This window comes from Musa acuminata, chromosome BXJ2-7, assembly GCF_036884655.1.
Source record: "Musa acuminata AAA Group cultivar baxijiao chromosome BXJ2-7, Cavendish_Baxijiao_AAA, whole genome shotgun sequence".
In the NCBI taxonomy this organism is placed as follows: domain Eukaryota; kingdom Viridiplantae; phylum Streptophyta; class Magnoliopsida; order Zingiberales; family Musaceae; genus Musa; species Musa acuminata.
This window is the reverse complement of record NC_088344.1, coordinates 35,185,480-35,207,552: the sequence shown is the minus strand read 5'-3', so window position 1 is coordinate 35,207,552 and position 22,073 is coordinate 35,185,480. Positions and strand designations below refer to the sequence as shown.

Below are 22,073 nucleotides of genomic sequence, written 5' to 3'. Positions count from 1 at the left end.
CTCCAAGTCTACTGGAGCAGTTGATGAGCAAACACCAACAGCAGTATATTCTGCAGATTAATACCAAATAACGCCAGGAATATCCTTATTCTAACACATCAAACTCAGCTTTACTACATCGTTGACAGATCCTTTTGTCATGAAAATTTACAAGGAAATCTGAGTCATTATATACAGTTTTAGGACTCTTCTATTAGATCTACTAATAATATCCCAGCATGCATACCTGTGATACATACACTAGGACAGTTATCGGTTCACAGGACATGCTCTTGAATTGGAGAGGAAAAGAAAGGAACACACGAATTATTGTTTCATGAATGCTTCAACGGCAGAATGAATGGGGCCGTTTCGAAAAGAAACATTATGCCGACTCAAAGAATGGGGGCCGTTCCAGACAGACTTAAGGTTGCTTGGGAAGAGGCTATTGCATAGCCGTAGAACCAGATGGTTCTCTTGCATCTTATTCAGCTGATCCTGTTCAGGTGATTCCTGCAGTCAAATCATCAATATGAAAAAGGAGGCATCAATCATCAAAAGCAAGCACGCATCACCACTACTGCCTTCACTGATAGAAGACTTACGACTCATCACCGAGGAACAAACACTCAACATCAATCATTTATGATGATGCATTTAAATATCAAGCAAACGCAATAAAAAATTACCTCTTGTTTTTCTGTCATCTGCAAATAATGATGTGCAGATGTTTCCTTGCTCTGGATAACTTTCTGCTCTTCAGGTTGTGTTGCTTCTGTGTACCGTCCTTTCAACTGTGATTTAGAGTCCTCAGTTCCATTCTCAAGAGACTGGTGGCAAGATTGATTATTCCCACCATTTTTATCATGGTCAAACTCGTTTTCAGTGTCCATTTCCTGCTTCTCCAGCTGCACAGAGTCTAGTTGCTCAGAAGTCTCGAACTTTTCTTCATCATCAGCTTCATCTGCATCGGCATTTGGATCAGTCTCTGGGGAATGGCCCAAACTAGAGGTAGCATCCTCACTGCAAGGGTTATCTAAAGGAGAGCTTTCCTGCAATGCAAAATCAATTCAAACAAGTTTACTAAATGGAAATTTGAATTAATGTATAGAAGCTGTGAGAACAGGAAAAAAAAAAGACTAGAATTTAGAATGAAAATAAAGGGGGAGATAACCTCAAGATCCATTGAATAGTGCGAGTAGTGTGAGCAAAAAAGACTTGGTACATAACAGCAATGTATGTTAGGTTCAACTTGGTCCTTTGATGTAGACCAATGATTTGAAATTAAGTGCTCATAAGAAGAATGGCTATTAAGCATCTACAGAGAACTGTGTCACACATCAGAGTTCAAAACATTGTATGTTAAGTTTTTTTACACAAAAGGATAGACAATCAGACATCGGAATAGAACAGTTGTGGGATGCAACTATCGACAGGAATGCAAATCATGATTCTTCAGTTCAAAAATCAAAATCTAAATCACAACTCAGGTAAGGCAAATGAAATTATGAATAAACATAAGAATTTTATCGCCTACATTTTCAGCATGAGATATCCTTCAAGAGTTTCGAACTTAAAGTTGTGAGACAGGTTTGTTTGTCCCGATTATACCCAATATATTAGGATTCATAATTTCCTACAAAGACAGACCAAAAACCATTATAAGAAGCTAAAAGGCTACTGCAACCATGCAAACCAATGTGAGTTGACATGTTTAAAACTAGAAAGGGCCTTCTAAAAATGAACTGATACCATATAGTATACAAGACCTTCATGAACTGATACCATATAGCATACAAAACCTTCGTAACATTTAGAATTACCAACTAAGTGATTAAGAAGGTGACACCATCAAGTTTCATTCTGTGCAAGATAATAACACAATGCAATCAATCAAAAAAACATCGATTCTGCCCAATGAGCACCCCGACTTGAACTTATCAGCATGGAAAATAGACCAGGACATGTCAATATAGAATACATATGCAAGAAAAGAACACACAAGAATAAAGTCTGACATGATTAAAACTCATGAAAATGAAAGATAAGCACCATGCAGCGTTGACTAGACTGCCACTCGACCATATCACATCCAAACTAATTTGATCCTATTTAACTTCGTATGGACTAAACTTTTGATTTGATGACCAGCCTTTCAAATCTGTAAGATGCTTATCACTGGCTATTGTTTGAATAATGTGTTGATGTGAAATCCTCAGTGGACTATATCCTCTTTCAACTGTGGTGAGATTCTTTCTTATAAAGTTTCCTATGGTTATTATGGGAGGATGGTCAAAACGACAAGCTAATATCTCTTTTAACTCTCGTACATGTTCTTGTGAAGGCCAGAACCATTGATGACTTCCAACTTTCTACAAATATTATCAATATAATCCAACACAATGTAAAGGTGAAGCCAATCTAAAGTTTGATTATACAATCAGGTGTTTCAGCACTTAGAATTAACTACAGAATGTTGCAAACTTCAAAATAAAACTTCATTCACATGTCGAATAAAACTGTATATAACCAAATACCATGCAGAGTAATAGGGATAACATAGCATTAGCAATCTTGCTACCCACCTCTAGCTTTAACTCTCCAGATATATTAGGATCACTTGCATAAGCTTGACTTTGAACAGCTTCTCGTTCCTTTCTGCGACGCCTAACAACACAAACAGCACAGAGACAATCGCTTTTGTGCTGATCGATTCTGTGATATAATACACCAAACTTAGTTCAAATATGTTGATAGACAAGATCAAAGGATTTATAAATGACCTAAAGAACTATATGCAATATCCATCTGGTCCTCAATAATAAAAAAACACATTAATATGTTTACTGCATTCATTGATCGTCATTAAAGAAAAAATATGCTTGTAATCCAATATATGCAACAAGGTAGTTGCAAAGATGAAGCAGATAAATCACAATATGCATTTTTCAGAGCAAGGAAATGCCAACACTAAAATGTTCCTTTTCCATTTCTTCCTCTCCTCATTCTTCAACTTATTATAGTATTCTAACCTTATTTTGCATGTATTTACCTAATAAAATATCTTTTTCTTCTCACCTTCCACTTCATCTCTCACAACAACAGACCAGACCACCCACAAGAAACTGATCTTTCATTCGTCTACGGAGCTTCTCCTACCATCAGATTGATTGAACAGCCGATATCTCAACTTGAAATCAGACTAAAAGCATAACAGCAAATAAAGAGATAATAGAGAACTTAGTTTCTCTTGTTTAAAAATGACTTACCCATAACGTCGGCGTTTATGCTTTGACTTGCTTTTGGGATACAGCTTATCCTGACCTGATTGTGAAGCATCCTCAATTTGAGTGCTCTCAGAGACACCTATAGAGATGTTCACATCTTTTAATATTCAAATGAATGGTATGACTTCCAAGAAAAAATAGTCATACATTGATGCAGAAAAAGGGATAAATATCCCCGTGATAAAAATTCAGCAGTTCATTGTCAACCATAAATGTTTTACACATGAAATGATCTCAAATCTAGGAACTAGAGAACTACTATACTGCACGTAATAGAATTTACCAACATAAACATAACGGGAAAATCATAAACGAACTAAACATATGTGACCAAAGTTAGTAATCCAACAAGTCACATCTGCAACAAAAATAAGATTGAATAGAAGAACAGAAATAAGCCATGAATATTACATAAGCACATGAACCAAGGAATTCTCAACCAAAGGTATGGCCTGAATAAACTGCTATCAGCTGGGCCTCATGAGAAGCGAGAAAAAAGAAATTGCTTAATTGAACAATCAAAGGAACCATTCAACAAAAGCTTAAATAGAACATTAAGGAGGAGTTCTAGTATCAAGAAGCCAGCATTATTCAGACTAAAGTTAATCGCATCATCACCATTCAACAATTATTTTTTGCCTCCATTACATAACTACTATTGCCCTGTTGTTGATGATTTCACTATCCAAATTTATCTTAAACTTGCATTCTGGTAGACAGAATTACCTACCAGATATTTACGGTTCCCCTTTGAACTTAAGACTTCTTTTCTATATATGCTTACCGATTTTGAACATGTAGTGAAAATCACATACTATTCATGTAAAACTAACTAAACAAGTGACAAACTTATCATTAACACATCAAAAATGTGAATGATTAGATTATCAGAATACGTTGTGCATTAATTACTACCAGAAAATCTTACAACACTAATATAGTTTAAAACATCAAATCATGGAAAATAAAATTTGGGTGATCAGTATAATGATCTTTCATATTCTTACGCCAGCCTATGAATGCTTTTTGTACCTCTTTTGCATCTTAACTTTGAACTTATAAAATAGAATAAAGTACAACCTACAAAGAAATCAGACTGACGCAAACCCTTCATCTCTAATACTAGCTACATTTGCAATGAACTTTGAGCTCCAGTGCTCCACTATGACTCTAAAAAGTATGCCTCCAACTTCAACATACTAAAACCTCATGTTCAGATTTCAGGATTTCATGTTTTGGATGTATTAAAATTTATATGTAGCTATTGAAGTTAATTTTGTGCATGCAAAAAACATATTTATATGTCAAATAAATCATTGAAAGAACATTTATGAATCCTCTATGGTGTTATCAGCACATTATATGCTTGTGAAAACACTGGTATCTTGTATCTCTTGTGTCTGACACAGTGACACTCGAACACACTTGTTCTATTTGAAACAGTACAAACATCAATTACTTCATCGGCTGTAAACATTTCCAGAGTTTTCATTTAATCCATCCTTTAGGATTCAGAGCTTCTTCAACCATGAACAGTACACCTGACAAGCATCCACGGGCCCAACCAAGTTACTGGTACCACACCACTAAGCATACAGCTCATTTTCCTTCTTTAATTAATTTTTATCAAATGATACCAGGTGGTACAGGTATACCACCCAGTATATTTGGTATCATACCAGCCCAAAAAGCTGTCAAAACCATTGTCCAACAAGTATTTAAAACTTTGTCTTGACAAAAATATTTAAACTGGTTTGCCCATCCCTGAACTTACCACAATTTCTTTTTCTGAATTAGGAAATTGAACATAAAAAGTGATGTGCACTGAAAGCTTTAAAAACTATAGCTGGTCACAAACTATGCACAAACATTTAACCAAAAATTTTTCTTTCTGAAGGATGCAGGCACAGTCAATCTTCTGTAGCAATAAAGGAGTTCAATAAGATAGGATAACATAAGTGAAACAAAAGTCAGGCACAACCAATTGTTAACCTAATGGTTTTCTGGAGCCCATGAAATTGATTCAACTTAGTCTGGAAATACAGCTGTCTGTCACTTCTACTATCCAAGATGAGAAATCAAAAAAAGAAAAAATTGTAGCCAGAAAAAAAAAGACCAATACCTGCTGTATCAGAATACAACCCAGCGGCCAGCCAATACTTTGTGAAATTCTTTTTCACCCGTTTCATAAGGTCCACAACATAATCACCCTTATTGTTGTATTTAAAACAATTGTCCCAGATATACTGCACATCCTTGAAAACATCTTCTGAATTCATGTATTTAAGACCATGTTCTAGGTTGTGAGCTATAGTGCCGAAGTCCATAGGAGTGTCAATAATGTCAAAATAATCCTGGAAATGATGATCCAAATGTTGGTAAAAAACACATTGTATGAGTACAGATATGTTTCATTGCAAACACCAAATACATTCTACCATGAATGATACGTTTAAGGATCCAGCAGTGTCAATGGACTTACATGACCCAAATCGGACCTAATAAAATGGACATGCATGAATCCATTAGGTTATTTTCTTGGGTATGGATTAGTTCAAACATGATGGTAGGTACAAAATATGTCTTACACTCTTACTCAAATATAATAATTATTGAACTTGGATTAAATGTGTGGTTCGTGTTCTACATGGATACAGATACAACAAGACGTAATGTCCAAACTGTTTGGAGTCGGTGAGTCCTACATATATCTCTCCCAATAAAACCCTAGATGTAAATCTAGCATGCAATTATAAGTTAAAAGCTAAGTCTAGCATGTTAAAATTTCCAATCAAGCACTAAAAGAGAACTTATGAGAGAAACATTGTCAAAAGAGGTTAATCAGATTTATTTATGAACTTGCATGCTCATGGATAATAAAAAAATCTGGCCAAGTTGATATGTGAGCATTCCTTGGGTAAGGAAGGGGGAATGATTTTGAACTGCTAAGTATGATCTTAATTCTTGAAGTATCCATAAGACAACAGACATAAGATAAATGAATGATTTTGAACTGCCTTATATATACTAAATAACTGTGTGCTGGTTATTACTTGTGTGATACTCACAGGTATTCCCAAAGCTACAGGATCAACTGGGGTGTTGAAGGGAACCGCCGCATCCATTTTCATCACTTTCTTTATCACCTGAACCGTAAAAAATTAAGAGAATTTTCTTCCAATATCACCAGGTAGCAAACTAAGAAGACAGGATTGTGCTGACATACTGATCATTTAAACAATAGTCCGACTTACCACCAGGGCAGCACTCAACTCTTTCTCATTATGACGAGCATCATTGTAGGGCTGTGTTCTTTCCTTTTGTCTTGAGTTCCTGGGCACTGGTAAGTCCTGCATTCTTGCAGGATCTGCAACAACTGAATTCTTCTTGCTCAGCATCTGTGGAGGAATAACAAGTTTACCAAGATTCCTGTCTTGCATGATTTCACTTGAAATACCTAAACCTCTTGAAGATTTAATCCTAATGCTCCCTGCTTTTCTTGGCAATTTCTCCGAAACAGCATTGTGCATCTCTGATGTCTGTCCATCTGAATAAGTACTCTCCTCCTTTCCAGAAGCTGCTTCGATAATATTTAGTGTAACTTGTGGGTTGCTCTTTTCTGTTTCACTTGGTGTTTGTGCATCCGAACTACTTCTGTGGGGTTCAGATATTCTGGAAGACTTAAGTTTCACTTTAACACGACTGTGCCCTGCTTTTTCAGATGGTCTATCATTGGGCATCTCAGTATCAATATTTGACATTACACTAGGTGTATTAGACCCATTGGGTGGTTCAGGATCAATTTCAGATCCAAGCTGATCATCATCAACTTGTTCCAAGTTATCTTCTTTATTTACAGAAACAAGGTCAGGTGATGGATCTTTGACCAATTTAACCTTCTTCCCTTTCTTGTGGTATGCTTTGTGACCACGCTTCCTTTTCATGTCTTTCCAATTACTTAGAGGAGTATATTCTTCAGATGATGATGTTATGTCAGTGGCTGCATTGTCCTCAAACAGAAGAACAGCATTGTCTCTGTCTGGAGGATTATTGGTGCATATTCCAGTTCCCGGAACTTTAAGCTTGATTTTCAGTATGCACTTCTCCATAACCCAGCATCTATATATGATGACCCCATGACAATCAAACCTTCTCAAAAAACAAGAACAAGAGAGTTATAAAGTACCATAAATAGACAATGAAAGAAAGTGAATACAAAGAGTTTCTGGTGTAGTGGCAGCACGCTCATGAGTCATGACAGCATTCTTCAAGAGCATAAAAGGAATACATACAAAAGATTCTTTTTTTAGAAGCACAGCATCCAACAATGAAGCCCACCAAAATGGTGACATCGAACAAGCATTTAACCATTAAGTATTTCATCCTCAGTTCAATAGTTAAAAAGCCACAATTCACTCACTGAATTTCCATCATAGTCAGATTGTTAAACCAGCAACCTGAAGGAATCATTTTTTACTAACTGATTTGGCAACATGGAATCTAGACTGAATGTTCTTTAACGTACAGATACTCTAGCAAACTTCCCTTATCGGTGTCTACGACACTCTCTAATATAGTCGCACTAATACTTTCTATTCAGAATCAATTATGTAACAGTTGGATGGGAGATCAGGATACTGAGCTTTATCTAATGGACCAAAAGCACATAGAAACAAAACCTAATGATTGTATACAGATACGTAAACACACAGAATTATATATTTACATGCACACACAACCACACATATATATACACAGATACATATGTATGAAGGGCATCCATTATAATATACCTATACCACATAATTACTAGCATGGAAAAGCGTGGTTGACTAAATAATGGCATTGGTAAACATGGTCGTTACATGAATTCCTTGATATGCATGCATTTTGTTCAAATAGAATCCATCCTATTGCCCCAATAGTAAGATTGATCACATAAAGTTACAAGTTGTACTTTTATGCACAGATAATAGCAATTGTTTAAAACATCATAGAGAAAATGACTATATGTTTTTGCATTGTCAATACGACTAATCCACAAATCATTCCAACAACTTGTGGCCAAATTCCAAAATGTTCACATAATTGATGGACAAACAGAGGAAATTCTTTCCTTTAATGTAACAGACAAGTAGCCACATCCAATCAAATGTATTAAACAACAAATTTGTCTCGCCATAGCCAGAGAATGCTTTCCACAGAGCTGCCACATTAGGCTTTAAACAATTAATGGTTGCTGAGTGAAAAAAATGGATTGAGCACAAAATGAGAGTAGTATCTAAGAAAAAAAACTTTCCCCAGCTAAAACATTTAATTGATGGCCAGCATGCTGGCCTTGTTTATACATGCAACATTCAAGGTAGTGAAAAAGCAATAGACCTACCACGAAGATACTTTAAAAAAAACATGATATACTTTGAAGAAATCAATATGATTCTTTCACTCACTTTGTGTTCCTACTATGTTAAATTTTTTTCTAACCAATATTCTGTAAGAAGAAAATACTTATGATGAACAATGCAAGCATCTTGAAACGGTTGTTGCAATGCCCAATACATGAACATAACATTATTATTACCAACAAATGAGATAATAACAAGATTAATAAGTTAGAAAAACACTGCCTAGATTTGATACTAAAGAAATGGTCATAAAAGTCAACATAATTCCAAAATTAACATAGAATAGTGGAAGAAATATAAGAAGAATTTACTCTTGAAGTTCTTGAAAGTAAAGGATAACACCAAGAATTTTCTTTTGCTATACAAGACTTAGTTCTCCGTGAACCAATTCCACAGCAGAATGATATTCGTGCTGTTTTCATCATGAAAGACGATACTAATATGTATTTATAGCTTAAATCTTTGGGACATTTGAATTGCGGCATGTTATAAGATTTGTTGCTGGAGCTGCGGAACTATTTACTGGGTAGGAACACCAGCCCACAAAAGCGACGTTTTCTTACTAGCATGAGAAATCTTTCATGAGTTCTTTGAACACAAATACCCACAGGGGTGTTCGTTATTCGGATTCTTTTAAAACGAACAGAAACTCTAGGTTAAGAGACTCGACGAAAGAAAGGTTGTCGATTAAGGAACCGAGGACCTTCCCCGTTGACGGTTGTGGCACTCTCAGGAGCTGCTCCGACTTGTTGGGCGGCTAAAAGCCGGGGCCAGGCGGACAAGAGAGGAGCCAATAACCGCGTGTCCGCCGGACCACTCATCCGTGCGAGGGAAAGAAAGAGATAGAGAAAGATAGGTAAAGTGGAATCTTTACCTGAAGGACGGAGGCGGCGTGCGGCGTGCGGCGGCGGTATATCGACGGCACGAGATCCCGACGGCGGCCACGAAATAATCGCTAGTCCGCGCGACTTAGGGCTTCAAAGCGGAAAAGGGGAATATTGAAACGAATTGGGCGACCTGAGCGAACCGGTCTGGAGATAAATTTTATTATAAACCTGACCGAACCGGCAAATAAAAATCGGTTTATTTTCTGTTCAAGTGAATTCGTTTTCAATTCTGTAAAACTACGTATGATTGAATTCTTTTGATTGGCTCGAAATATTACTTGTTACGACTTAAATATTATGGACATTTAGACAAATGAGTATTTTAGTAATATTTGATTGTGAGTACACCTCACTTAATCATTATCTGTGATCATCACGTGGTATCTAATCTAAGGTAGAAGAAGACGATGAAGGTCACATTTCACTGGTCTATCTACATACACAAGGGTCCAAGGCAAATAGTTTTGACTATCCTTCCCTTGTCGTATCCTATACAATCAAATATAGGATAGAGAGATGATCACCTTCTTGACCACTCGCATCCACACTCATATGTCTTGGGGTTTACAAACTTGGGTGTCAAGAAAGATCAGGTTAGGAAACATATATCGACTTTAATCTTCGTGTAGGTGGCACCTTAGAGCTTGACATTTTTACCTCACAGGTGCCTCGAATAACCCTATATATATGAGTCCATACCACGTTGAGCTACTCAACAACTTCTTCCTGTAATATTTTGGCATTACAAGGAGGGCCTGATGTCATAGAAACGTCCAACCATCGATCATCTCAACGAATGCTTAAGAGAGCAGGCTTTGCCCTCGACCCGTAATACTTTCACCTAAGGGGTGCAACAGGCACCCTTTCCACATATAGATGCATCCATCTTGATGTAAAAATCGATGCGATACTAATGTCTATTCAATGACTCGAGTCTCTTATCCCTAGGGATGAGATATCTATTCAATAATCGAGTCTCTCGTCCTCAATGATTACTTAGAGACATGTCAGGAATCAACCATAATGTAGCTCAATATCAAATGAACATTTCTCTTGAGGTACAACCGGTGAAGCAATAGCCTCGCAAGTTTGCTCATGACTATTAACAAATAATTAATGATGAGATAGGCAAGCTATTAGGAGTAGAATTTATTCCCAAGTTATAGTACCCCAAATGGCTCACCACTATTGTACTTCTAAAAAAGTCTAATGAAAATTGGAGAATGTGTATTGACTATACTGATCTCAACAAGGCATGCTCGAAGGACAACTATCCCTTTCTTGGATTGATCAGTTGGTTGATGCTACCTCAGGTCATGAACTCCTCACTGTCACTTATGTATTCTCGATGTATAACTAAATCAGAATGACACCGGGGGATCAGGAACACACTTCCTTTATCACTGACTAAGGTATATATTGCTACCGAGTCATCAGAGATGTGCCCACCTCAATCGATTAGAGAAGTCTAATAGTTAACGAGTCGGATAGTAGCAGTCAGTTGATTCTTATCCCAATCTAGTGATATGTGTCTACCTTTCTTTCGGGTATTAAAGAACCTAAAAGTTTTCCTATAGACTAAGGAGTGTCAGGAGGCTTTCGAAAGGTTGAAGGACCACCTCGCTTAGTTGTCACAGCTCACCTCCTCTATCTCAAGTGAAACTCTAAGCCTACCTCATTGCCATCAACCTAGCTATTAACTTGGTGTTAGTATGGGATGTCTTGGGTGCTTAGAAGTCTATCTACTATATCAGTCATATTTTGAGCGGACCCGAAGAACAATACCCCCTATCAAGAGGTTCATATTTTTTTGTTAGTCTTGGTAACAAGAAAGCTCTACCCCTATTTTCAAGCACATATTGTGCACATGATCACCGACCAAACACACATATAAGTTCTCTCTCGGTTCAATATATTGGGTCATCTACTAAGGTAGTCAATAGAGCTGAAGGAGTTCGACAACTGATATATTTCGAGGATTGCTATAAAGGACCGAGTGTTGGCATACTTCATCTCATAATTAACTCCATCGCTTGAGGTCAACAATCACACCCCACCCCGCATGCATGCTATTTGTGGATAGTCTCGCCACCTTGAATAAAGGCAATATCAGGCTCATCTTGAAAGGCTCAAACAAACAAGTGTACAAGCAAGCTTTTTGGGTTAGGTTCAAAATCTCTAACAATAAATCTAAGTTCGAGTCACTTCTCCTGAGGCTTTGACTTGTTCAGGGGCTTTAAGTCTAGGACTTGATGGTATTCAACGACTTATACATAATAGTGAACTAAGTGAAAGAAAACTATGAAGCTCGAGATACAACCATGATAAAGTTCCCCATCAAGGTATATAAATTAACTCATAGCTTCTCCCAACTTAATATGGTATAGGTCCCCCATGAAGAGAACGCCTATACCGATGCATTTACTAGATTAGCATTGACCTAGGCCTTAAAGGATGGCCAGCCATTGGTTGAGACGTTGCCAATCTGAACTATTAAGAAGCATAATGTGACTATAGTCGAGGAAGAGCTGAGCTTGATGGACAAGATCCTACGTTATAAAAAAAGAATGCTCCCGAGAAACCTTACATCGGCCCGAAGAGTCAAACATCATCAAGCATGATATTGCATAACTAATGATCGCCTATATCATAGGTCTTTTAGTCAATCATTCCTCAAATGTCTAATATCATAATAGGCCAAAAGGGTGTTTGTCGAGGTGCATAAGAGTATTTGTGAGGAGCACATTAGTGGATGAACCATCGCCTTCAAAGTACTTCGACAATAGTTCTAATGGTCGATGCTACACAAGGATGCAATAGGCTATGCCCAAAGATGTAATAGGTGCTAAAAGTTTGCACAGAAACAATATTAATCGATAATCTTTTTAAGTTCGATCAATTGCAGATGACCCTTCACCCAATGTAGTATGAACATCTATGGACCATTTCCACCAGCCTCAAGCAAACAGAGATTTCTTATCATTGGAGTTGACTATCTTATAAAATGGGTGGAGGCTAAGCTATTGGCATCGATCACTAAGAAATAAGTTGAGGGATTCGTATGGAAGAACATCATCACCTATTTTAGAATTCTGATAATTATCATCACTAATAATAAAATTTAATTCAATAATATGAAATTCAAAGAGTTTTGTCAATCCTATGGAGTTCAACTAAGGTTTAGCTCAGTAGCTCATCTTCATACTAATGATCTCGTCAAGGTCACCAACCGAACCATTCTCAAAATGTTAAAGAAGCAGGTCATTAGAGCAAAAGATACTTGGATAGATAAGCTACCAAGTATCTTGTGGGCCTCCCGGATGACACCTAAAATCGGGTCGAGAGAATTATCATTCAGCTTAGCCTTTAGCATTGAGGTTGTCTTGTCATTCGAGATAGTCTTTCCAACACATTAGGTTGAGAATTTTAATGAGAAAATCTCTGAAAAAGGACTTCGAGTTAGATTTGACCTAATCGACTAAGTCAGAGCAAAAACACATATAAGGGAGCTGAGATACAAGAAAGCTGTAGCCAAACTGCATAACCGAGGTATTCGCCCTCGGAGAGTTGGACTAGGAACCTAGTGCTTTAGAAAGCTAAAGTTAACGACTCAACTAGATCCTTAGATAAGCTAGTGAGAAACTGGAAAGAGCCAAATCGAGTCATCGAGGTTGTTCGAGATGGAACCTATCTCCTCGTTATAACAGAATGAGTGGTGTTGTCAAGGGCATAGTACATTATGAACTTAAATAAGTTTTACTCTTGAGACATCCCTCAGGATCAAATCAGGGTCTCTCATGTCTTTCGCATTAGTTGTAATATATATATATATATATATATATATATATATATATATATATATATATATATATATATATATATATTCAAGATATGTGTATTGTAAGTTGAGGAAAGAAAGTTTCATTACTTTAAAAGGACTACATCAACTCTATTGAACCTCTATATCCAAAATGAGATATCAAACTACTAAAGTAGATAATTGATTGGATAGATAAGCCCAACGAAATAACAAAAAAGGTAAATTAATTATCTCTTTTGACTACTGAGTTTAAAGAGATAATTAATTTTTAATCCATTCAGTTGAAATTATAGTCAACTAATTTACGCATTCTAGTTAGTGCATTATGACATTAGGAAGAAGCCATTTGTAAACATCATGTCTATTTATAAAAAAATAAATAATTAAAAAATAATTGATAACTAATAACCATCATGGTTCATCTCATAATTATGATAGTTATTAGGTAATTATTGATTTTTTTTAAAAATTCACTCTATTTTATTTTTTATAAAAATAAATCTATGATCTTATTAATTGATGAGACAATTCAATTAATAATTATTTCATCAATTATTTTTTAAAAACATTTTTAAAAATATTTATCTGACTAAGTTGTCAGATAAATAGATTCGGCAACTTAATCAGATAAATATTTTTTTTTAAAAAAATATTTTTATTATATGAAATAATATATATGGTGTTCATGCGTGACTTCGAACATGAAATCTATTACTCTGTCCAATAAACTAATTTCAATCATATCAACTGCGTTATTGCGGCATTGATGGGAAAGAATCAACACCATCAATATTTTCATCAAAGATGTCAATATTTTGCACAAATCTCCTGTTCAAATTGTACGGTGAGATTCGTCACGGTGAAGTCCGGGCAGCAATTTATGGTGAGCAGCACTTCACCGTCGGCATCCCCCCGATTCGTCTCCTGTGCGCCGAAGAGGAGGGCGGAGAGACCATGGCTTCTTTGGCACTCCCCTCCGTGACGGCTACACAAGCTGCAAAGCCCGGTCCTCCCCCGGCTCTCTCACCTCCCACGCCCAATTCGGTCAGAGCCGTCATCTTCTCCCAGTCCTTGGAGACATCGAGAACAGCTCTCCGTTGCCGAATCAACAAGGGTCGCCGTTTTTCCTCACGGCCACTGCGGAATCCGTCAGCCGTCGCGGAGCAGTCAGCCACGGTCTGTACTCGAGATTTGAATTTGTTTGATCCTGAATGTTTCGGATTGGTTTTGACGTCAACAGTGCGTTCTTTAGGATTTGGCACCAAATTTCGATTTCATTTTTACTCCGTTGGATGTGCATGATTTGTCAGGGACAAAAAAGATGGGGTATCTAATTAAAAATTAGGGATAATTATTCTACTCCGGATCCATATGCGTCGTCTCTGAGGGAAAAAGATAGGATCTTCATATGATTTGTTTTGGGGTCGATCGAAGATATTTCTTTTCCTGATAATATGCTCTCCTATATTTTGTTAAATTTGTGTTCAGATTGTAGCGGCCGTGAAAACTGAGGAGCCCTTGAAGGTTATGATATCCGGAGCTCCTGCATCTGGGAAGGGAACACAATGCGAGCTCATCAAGAAGAAGGTAGGTGCAAGATTCTAGCTTTCAGTACCGCTGATTTCTCTTTACAGCTTACTACTTGTCTACGCAGAAGTTAGTAAGTATCCGCTCGAATGCATAGTAGTAGAAACATACGCTGGAATCATGCAACACGTATGACAAATTAAAGGCTGGCAGCGTCCATCTTACAGATATTTGTTGTTATAAGTAGATTATGACGTCTCATTCATGGCATTGCGTAGCATATTGTTTTAAGAACTGTTGCCTGTGTAGTTTTTTTTGAGTCCATGTCTGTTTTGATTACTTTTCTTCAGTTATCGTTATTTCTATTTTGCAATATAGATGTTATGCTGTTTAAAATTCATTTGTTCATTTGTTTCTAAAGGTCATCTTTCAATTGCTTTGATTATAACTTTCGCTAAAATTAAGCAATCTTCTTAAACACTATTTCTTTTTTTTTTTAGAATACTCTTGAACTAGATTTTATTAAATACTTCGTGGCCCCTTTCTCCAATGATGAGTCTAGTCCTATGCTTTTGAACTGCATGCAAAGAGAAGTAGATTGATGCAGGTAATGCTTGCATATGCAGTATGGGTTGGTTCATATAGCTGCAGGGGATTTGCTTAGGGCAGAAATTGCATCTGGGACTGAAAAGGGGAAGCTTGCCAAAGAGTACATGGAGAAAGGGATGTTAGTCCCTGATGAAATTGTTGTCATGGTATGCAACTGGTCACTGGATCCTGTGCCATTTTTTTTCTAGTAATGTGACTCTTAAGGCCACTGTTGTGGTATTGTTGATAACAGATGGTGAAAGAACGCCTTCTCCAACCAGATGCTCAAGAAAATGGTTGGCTTTTAGATGGATACCCAAGAAGTTTCTCACAAGCAAAAGCTTTAGAAGATCTTGGAATCCGGCCTGACATTTTTATTCTTTTGGAAGTGAGAATTCCTCCTTACTGATGTATATTTTTTACTTTGTTAACTGCATATAGATTTCTACTGTATATCCCTCCTTGTTGACATCTTACCTGCAACAGAGCACCAAAAAACAAAGAATCCTCATTCCTAGGAAAGAGTGTTCTATTGTTATCCCATGAAGTTTCGAATGCTCCATATTCATGTTTCTTTTGATTAAAGATTAAAATACCGAGGATTGTTAGGGTTGCATGAGAGTTAATTTTCTTTGTCTTGCCTAGGTTGCTTCTGAATTGAACCTGGTTTTCAAGGACATTCTAACATGAGGTTCTATCCATCTAAAATTTCTTCATTTTAAGTTTGTTTAGATTAGGTAATGCTCAAAAATTTCAAGATTGTTTACATAAATGATGTGAGATTGATGGAGCCTTATTCACTTTGGTTATGTCATACGAAAAAATTCCAAGGTTTATATGAAATACTTTTGCTGACCTGCGTTTTGATATTCACTCCTGCAGTTTGGATTCAGGAGAGAGTAAGAAAAAGAAAATTCCAAACGTATCCTTTCAAATGAGAAATATATCTGAGTGTCTCATCTTTTCTATCAGCCCCTAATACAGTTTTCTTATTATAACTTTAAGTTTCATTGGTCAATCAGAGGGATAAAATGCATAACATCTACTTAACACAGGTTTCTGAAGAAGACCTTGTCGAGCGAGTGGTTGGCAGAAGGCTTGATCCTGTTACTGGAAAAATATACCACCTAAAGTACTCTCCACCTGAGAATGAAGAAATTGCTGCAAGGCTTACACAGCGTTTTGATGATACTGAAGAGAAGGTATTTTACTGAGAATATCTTTGGTTGGATTCCTGGAGCTTCTTCTGAAGTTCAAAATTTTCATCTCTCATCAGTACTTACATTAGTTCATGTGATTTCAGTTGTCAAATAATTCAATTTTGGGACGGATCTCTAATCCATAGCATTTTTTATAATCCTTTTTGTAAATATAGGTAAAGTTGAGATTGCAGACTCATCACCAGAATGTTGAAGCTGTACTTGCAACGTATGAAGACATTACAGTCAGGGTATTTCACTTTCTTGATTCATCATTTATTCAATCAAGTAGGCACAGTGGACACTTGAATTTGTATGCACATGCCCTCCTGCTTTGCTCTCTTACTCAGTTACGATTTATTATCTGTAATTTGTATGGAGCCAACTCTAATCAGTTACGATTTATTATCTGTTGCTGTTGAAATAAAGCAAGTCATACATTCAACTGGGCAACCAATTCTAAAGGGATGATTGTAATACAATCAAACAATTTAGACATGATGTTCAAATTGATTCCTGTCTCTTACACTATATTTATTTGCTTTATTGATCAAATAGATGATAAACTAATATAGTCACGCCACCTTTTGAAAAGAGAAAAAGCAAAAGGGTAGTTAATAAGTGAAATTTCTAATTTCAAGAAACATTTTATGCAGGAAGCATGGTATCCATGGCTGGTTTAATAAATACACTACCTATTCTCTGGTCTATTATTCCTAGTTGGTGTATTAAAAGGTCTCTGAAATTGGTTGCCCAAGGCTCCATATCTTGCTATATTTGGTGTGAGATGTGTCAATAATTGAAAAGTGGCCAAATATATGGGATTACCCCTTCGACATGTCTGGAGGTGCTTTAAGCACAGTGATAACTGATATGTTGCTGCACCAAGGCATCTTAATGATCGGATGTGTATATTGTCTTAAACTACCTCAGTTCTAGATGTATGTGGTCTCCATTCTGGCTAGGCTGGAGAATAATGATTGCGATTCATGCAACTCTGAAACATGACTTCCATGGCAAAAGTGGATTTAATATGTAAACCAATCTGCTTCAGTAAATTAGCAGGGCCAGTGCCTCATGTTACCCTATTAAGATGTATTTACTGCCTTGAGCTTCTGCTTGAGCTCAGTTTAAATTTATTGAACAAAATTGTAGAACCGCTTGTTGGGGGCCTTGGGGCTACTTTAATGTTTTTTGAAACCGGTTTTTTCATAGTCACTTTAAACACTTGCATTTATGTAATTGTTTATCTTGCCTTTTTACACTGACCTTTTGCATAATTTTGGAGGCCATAAATGGCATTATCTTAACTCTTTCGGTTGCCAGTGTTCCCAATTGAAGTGCAAGATATGCTGCTTTGTCATATATTTTGGTGGATGTGAATTACTTTTCAAACTCAGAGCAAGTCAATTTAGATAGATCTTTACTGTGCCTAAGCACGATATGTGGCATCAATTGGTTGCTATTGTGTTTGATGAATGCAGCATACTTGACATCAGGTTTTGGGTGTTACTGCAGATAAATGGAAGTGTTGTCAAGGAAGATGTGTTTGCTGAAATAGACAAGGCATTGTCTTCAGTGATCGATAAGAAACCAACAAGTAGTTCTGCATCCATGGCTGCTGGTGTAACCCATTAGATATGCAAACAAACAGTTGAGGAAAGAGGCATTACTGTTTACTGTTGTAAGTCTGTATTAAACTCGTGTATCCTCTAAAAGAAAGCTTTTGCAGAATTCTTTTGTATTTTTCGACTCATCCGATATCTTTTTGAATTGAAACACAATGAGATCATTCATGTGCATTGGCATCTTTGAAGCAAACAAGTCTTTCTGTTGAGGCATCCTCTTACTAATGTTATCTTTTCGTAAACATTGACTGTGAAATCTTTTGTCGACCTTGTATCGAGGGAGTAGGAACAGCGGTGGAGACCAGCTTCCTCCGATCGGATCAGCTTCTTCGCGTCATCTGAATGTCAATGCTATATTATTCACATGACAGTGATGTGTCGATGTATTTTGTTCATGTGCCGTTGAAGTGTCGATCATGTGTCTTACCGGTGAGCTATTGATTGGTTTTCTTGGATTTGTTTACTAGTCTATCTACTTGTAAACGTTTGACTGTCATATCTTTTGTTGTTGGCTATGTATCTATGGAGCAGGAACGGTGGCGGAGGCCGGCTTCAGCAAGATTTGTCGACTCGGCTTTGAGGACAACTAATATTGATGAGGAGAGTTAAATGACAAAAGCTGTTCATTGCTTCTCTTCGCTCTCCTCATGTTGGATCCGACCCGATAAGAAAAGCCTTGGAGCTCTCTCTGGTCTCACTTTGTCCCAACCCGATCTCTACACTTTTTGTTCTTCCCTTCTATTGGATCCACATTCGGAACCTTTCGTTCTTTCTTGAGCTCGGACTCGGGTCGTATGTTGATCTTACCCGATTTCTACGATGGTATCCATGTTCCGGACCTCTTATTTCCATATTGGATTCGGATTCGGATTGTATTGATCCCACCCGATACCTCTTTGCTTTCTCGTCTCCTTATTTTGATCCTCACCGATCTGTAAACCCTACCTTCCCCCTTTTCTTTGCTCTGGCATCAGCGATGGCTGAAGAGGCCGCAGGAGGAGGCGGCAGTGTCAGCGTCAGTGAGAAGAAGGATGCACCTTCGCTTCGGCGCTACGACTTGGATCCGAAGTTGGACGCCTGCCTCGACCTCTCCATCCGCCGCCTCGTCTACTCCTCCGTCGCTGGTGCCTCGGCCGCCCTTCTCTTCTTCCGTGAGCCTTCGCACCTCGATCTCTCTCCCTGTCGCTGAGCCCTATATGATCTTTTTGGTTTAAAGTGGTGCTTTGATCATCTTTTGGATGCAGATGTTAGATTTGGTTAAATGTTATTGCTTTCAGTTGACCTGTGTTCTCTTAATCTATACTTTGGCACTGAATTTATTGGCCAGATCCTTTCTTGGTTCTGTTTTAGAATCTCTTGGTTCATCCATTTGTTCAGGTCTTTCGTGTATGCGTTCATTTGAGATTAGGATTTGTTGAATAGAACCTTCCTTTGATATTTCTATAATACACGTGATTATGATGGATAGGGGTTCCATAACAAAATATTGTGGTTTCTTGTGACATTTGCAGCATTGATTGGAATTTGATGGGCGAGGGCTACTTCTTTTGATCATTTATTTCTCATTGGGAAAATTCGGCTATGCTATGTGATAGGAGAAGTGTTCAACTGTTTACAAATTCTTAGAAGGTTTAAGAATTCTGTAGAAAATTAAACGAAATATTTTGTCAGCATTCATATCAGCAAGCTAACTAGTAATTCTAAGGGAAATAACTAAATAAGAGAAATTAAGTTAGGTGCTAACAACTATTGAGTATATTACATATTCTGGTTAATTGTTTGACTTTCTTTAATTCGTCTGATATTTTTGCTTAATGATGTTTTCTTTCTTGCAATATTACCACCTTAGGGAGTCGAACTACACGATGGGCATCTGTAGCTTTTGGTGCTGGTGTTGGAATTGGAGCTGCATATACTGAATGTTCTTACATTCTCAATGGTTCTTCACCAAAGCGGCCACAGAGGATTTCGCCTTTCCCTTCTCTTTCTCAAGTATGTTGTATTTTATTCCTTGTGCATTTGTAATATTAGCCTGTGGCTGAATCTGCCATAACCTACTTTAGTTAGTTATTTTCTTGATATCTCTGGTTAATTTTATGGATGAAGGATGGTACCACCCATTAGTTGAATAGTGAACATTTGCTTTTTTGGTGTAACCCTATCTTCTATTAGTTGCATATGGTTACCATGAAGCTACACTTCATGTTGCAGAAAGGAACTAAGTTTATATTATTAAAACATAATTCTTACATGATAAGAGCTTTCTTATGACTTACAGATGGCGATGTGAACTTTATTTCTTCCCCACTTTTACAGTCCAGTCATATGTACCCACATCAAGTACTCTTACCTTTTGGTAGATCACATAAATTTGGGTTTAACACTGGAACTGTGATTGGAATCAGTTTTCAAGATTTGGTAGATCATATAATCAATTGGGGATTGACGATGAAAAATTGAGATTGAGATCAGATTATTGGTACAACTAAATAAACTGTTAGAGTAGAGTTGGTTGAAATTGGTCTTGCTGAGTTTGATCAAGTTTGGTGTATGTTAATTTGTATCATTCAGAATTGACCAAAAACTACTAGGTCTGTTGAGTCAATCAAAACTCACTAGAATATACTAGAATCAACGAAAATATCCTAAAAGAGGTCTAAATCAGCTTGGTCTTAGTTAGAAGTGGGCTATGATCAAACAAGAATCATCACAAGTTGGTCTCATGAGAAAACTGATCCATTGACTCGTAGATTTGAACCATGTGAACCAAAAAGTTATTAAGCCCAAGTTAATAACAGTAGGTCTATCTAGCCTTAGGCTAAATCGGTGTATCACAGTATTCCCCACTGCTCGATGGCCAGCCTGCTTGAAATCCGAATATAATGTGTGACCATGTTATAAATTGTCATGACCATGCTAACAAGGACCTACTGGTGTTCTGTTGAATAAGTTCCTGGCATGTTATGATGCATTTATTATGTTGTTCGCTTGGTCATTCACAAGGTAGCAACCTCCACAATGTAGTCATAAATTTTAACCATACAAAATGTTTGCTTGTATGCTCTTGCCTGTCATTTGATCAACATCATTATCTGAATCTTTCTGCAGTGTGTAAACTATTGATACATTTTTCTATCTAGCTTGCTAATGCTCTGGTACTTAATTTATTTTTCTTGACAGGAGGAGAAGTAAAGAACACTATGGTTGAGGAATTCTTCGATGTTACCTGGAAAGACCTTTTGTCTTGCGTTAAGGCTTTCTTGTGGCTTTGGTTGTTGCTTTTGGTTTGATCTTTGATACGAAATAAAACAAGCCCCTTTAAACTATTTACTTTCAATATATAATGTGTTTTAGAGAAGTTCCTCTGATGAGTGCACCCAAAGAAAACAAAGAAGAAATCCTCCAGTACTGTGATCAGAAACCCTTGGTTGTTCAGCATAGTAAATTCGATAGGCTCCAAGTCTCTGGTTACTACTTGAGCCATCAACGGCACACGGTCGAGCTCCGATCCCTTAGTGTTGATAGGATCTTACATTAAAGTTTGTTACCCGATCCACCTAAGGGTGTTTTGGGGTCCAAAATTAGGATCCTGCCCAATAATTTCAATTTGATTCAGGTTTGTTATCTGAACTTATATATTAACGGCTGATTTTAAATGAAAATTTGAATATTAAGTGCCGCTCCCATTTCTTGTTGGCGGCGTTCAAAAGAGCGGGGGTTTCTTTAGAAAATATGCTATATCTCGGTAGCAAG

At 37.1% G+C, this 22,073-nt stretch overlaps 3 protein-coding genes across 5 annotated transcripts; 2 read left to right on the top strand and 1 right to left on the bottom strand.

Annotated features, from left to right (window-relative positions):
- Positions 1 to 85: 85 nt before the first annotated feature.
- LOC135586582 (bromodomain-containing protein C631.02-like) lies at positions 86 to 9,683 on the bottom strand. 3 transcript variants are annotated; one of them, XM_065118483.1, is made up of 8 exons: positions 9,546 to 9,683; positions 6,521 to 7,415; positions 6,320 to 6,412; positions 5,389 to 5,620; positions 3,249 to 3,345; positions 2,565 to 2,694; positions 669 to 1,031; positions 86 to 492 (listed from the first exon to the last, which is right to left on the bottom strand). In XM_065118483.1, the coding sequence occupies exons 2-8, from the start codon at positions 7,373 to 7,375 to the stop codon at positions 307 to 309; spliced, it is 1,956 nt and encodes a 651-aa protein (XP_064974555.1). In that variant the 5' UTR covers positions 7,376 to 7,415; positions 9,546 to 9,683; the 3' UTR covers positions 86 to 306. The 3 variants fall into 3 exon arrangements, with proteins under 3 accessions (XP_064974555.1, XP_064974558.1, XP_064974556.1); XM_065118486.1 differs by having other exon boundaries at positions 86 to 477; XM_065118484.1 differs by having other exon boundaries at positions 6,335 to 6,412.
- A 4,484-nt stretch (positions 9,684 to 14,167) lies between these two features.
- On the top strand, positions 14,168 to 18,516 carry LOC135585846 (adenylate kinase, chloroplastic-like). Its single transcript, XM_065118479.1, has 7 exons — positions 14,168 to 14,554; positions 14,867 to 14,965; positions 15,532 to 15,660; positions 15,747 to 15,881; positions 16,549 to 16,695; positions 16,869 to 16,943; positions 18,211 to 18,516. Exons 1-7 carry the CDS (start codon positions 14,183 to 14,185, stop codon positions 18,328 to 18,330), a joined length of 1,077 nt encoding a protein of 358 aa, XP_064974551.1. The 5' UTR covers positions 14,168 to 14,182; the 3' UTR covers positions 18,331 to 18,516.
- A 708-nt stretch (positions 18,517 to 19,224) lies between these two features.
- On the top strand, positions 19,225 to 21,678 carry LOC135617829 (MICOS complex subunit MIC10-like). The gene is made up of 3 exons (XM_065118481.1): positions 19,225 to 19,471; positions 20,170 to 20,312; positions 21,501 to 21,678. The coding sequence occupies exons 1-3, from the start codon at positions 19,297 to 19,299 to the stop codon at positions 21,510 to 21,512; spliced, it is 330 nt and encodes a 109-aa protein (XP_064974553.1). The 5' UTR covers positions 19,225 to 19,296; the 3' UTR covers positions 21,513 to 21,678.
- The last annotated feature ends 395 nt before the right edge of the window (positions 21,679 to 22,073 follow it).

Coding starts and splice junctions, on each gene's coding strand:
- LOC135586582 (XM_065118483.1), bottom strand. CDS start 7,375: ATGGAGAAGTGCATACTGAAAATCAAGCTTAAAGTTCCGGGAACTGGA. Junction 6,413..6,520: donor AGTTGAGTGCTGCCCTGGTG/GTAAGTCGGACT, acceptor TTTACGGTTCAG/GTGATAAAGAAAGTGATGAA. Junction 3,346..5,388: donor GTTGTATTCTGATACAGCAG/GTATTGGTCTTT, acceptor ACATCTCTATAG/GTGTCTCTGAGAGCACTCAA.
- LOC135617829 (XM_065118481.1), top strand. CDS start 19,297: ATGGCTGAAGAGGCCGCAGGAGGAGGCGGCAGTGTCAGCGTCAGTGAG. Junction 19,472..20,169: donor GGCCGCCCTTCTCTTCTTCC/GTGAGCCTTCGC, acceptor TTACCACCTTAG/GGAGTCGAACTACACGATGG.
- LOC135585846 (XM_065118479.1), top strand. CDS start 14,183: ATGTCAATATTTTGCACAAATCTCCTGTTCAAATTGTACGGTGAGATT. Junction 14,966..15,531: donor GCGAGCTCATCAAGAAGAAG/GTAGGTGCAAGA, acceptor TTGCATATGCAG/TATGGGTTGGTTCATATAGC. Junction 16,696..16,868: donor TTGATGATACTGAAGAGAAG/GTATTTTACTGA, acceptor TTGTAAATATAG/GTAAAGTTGAGATTGCAGAC.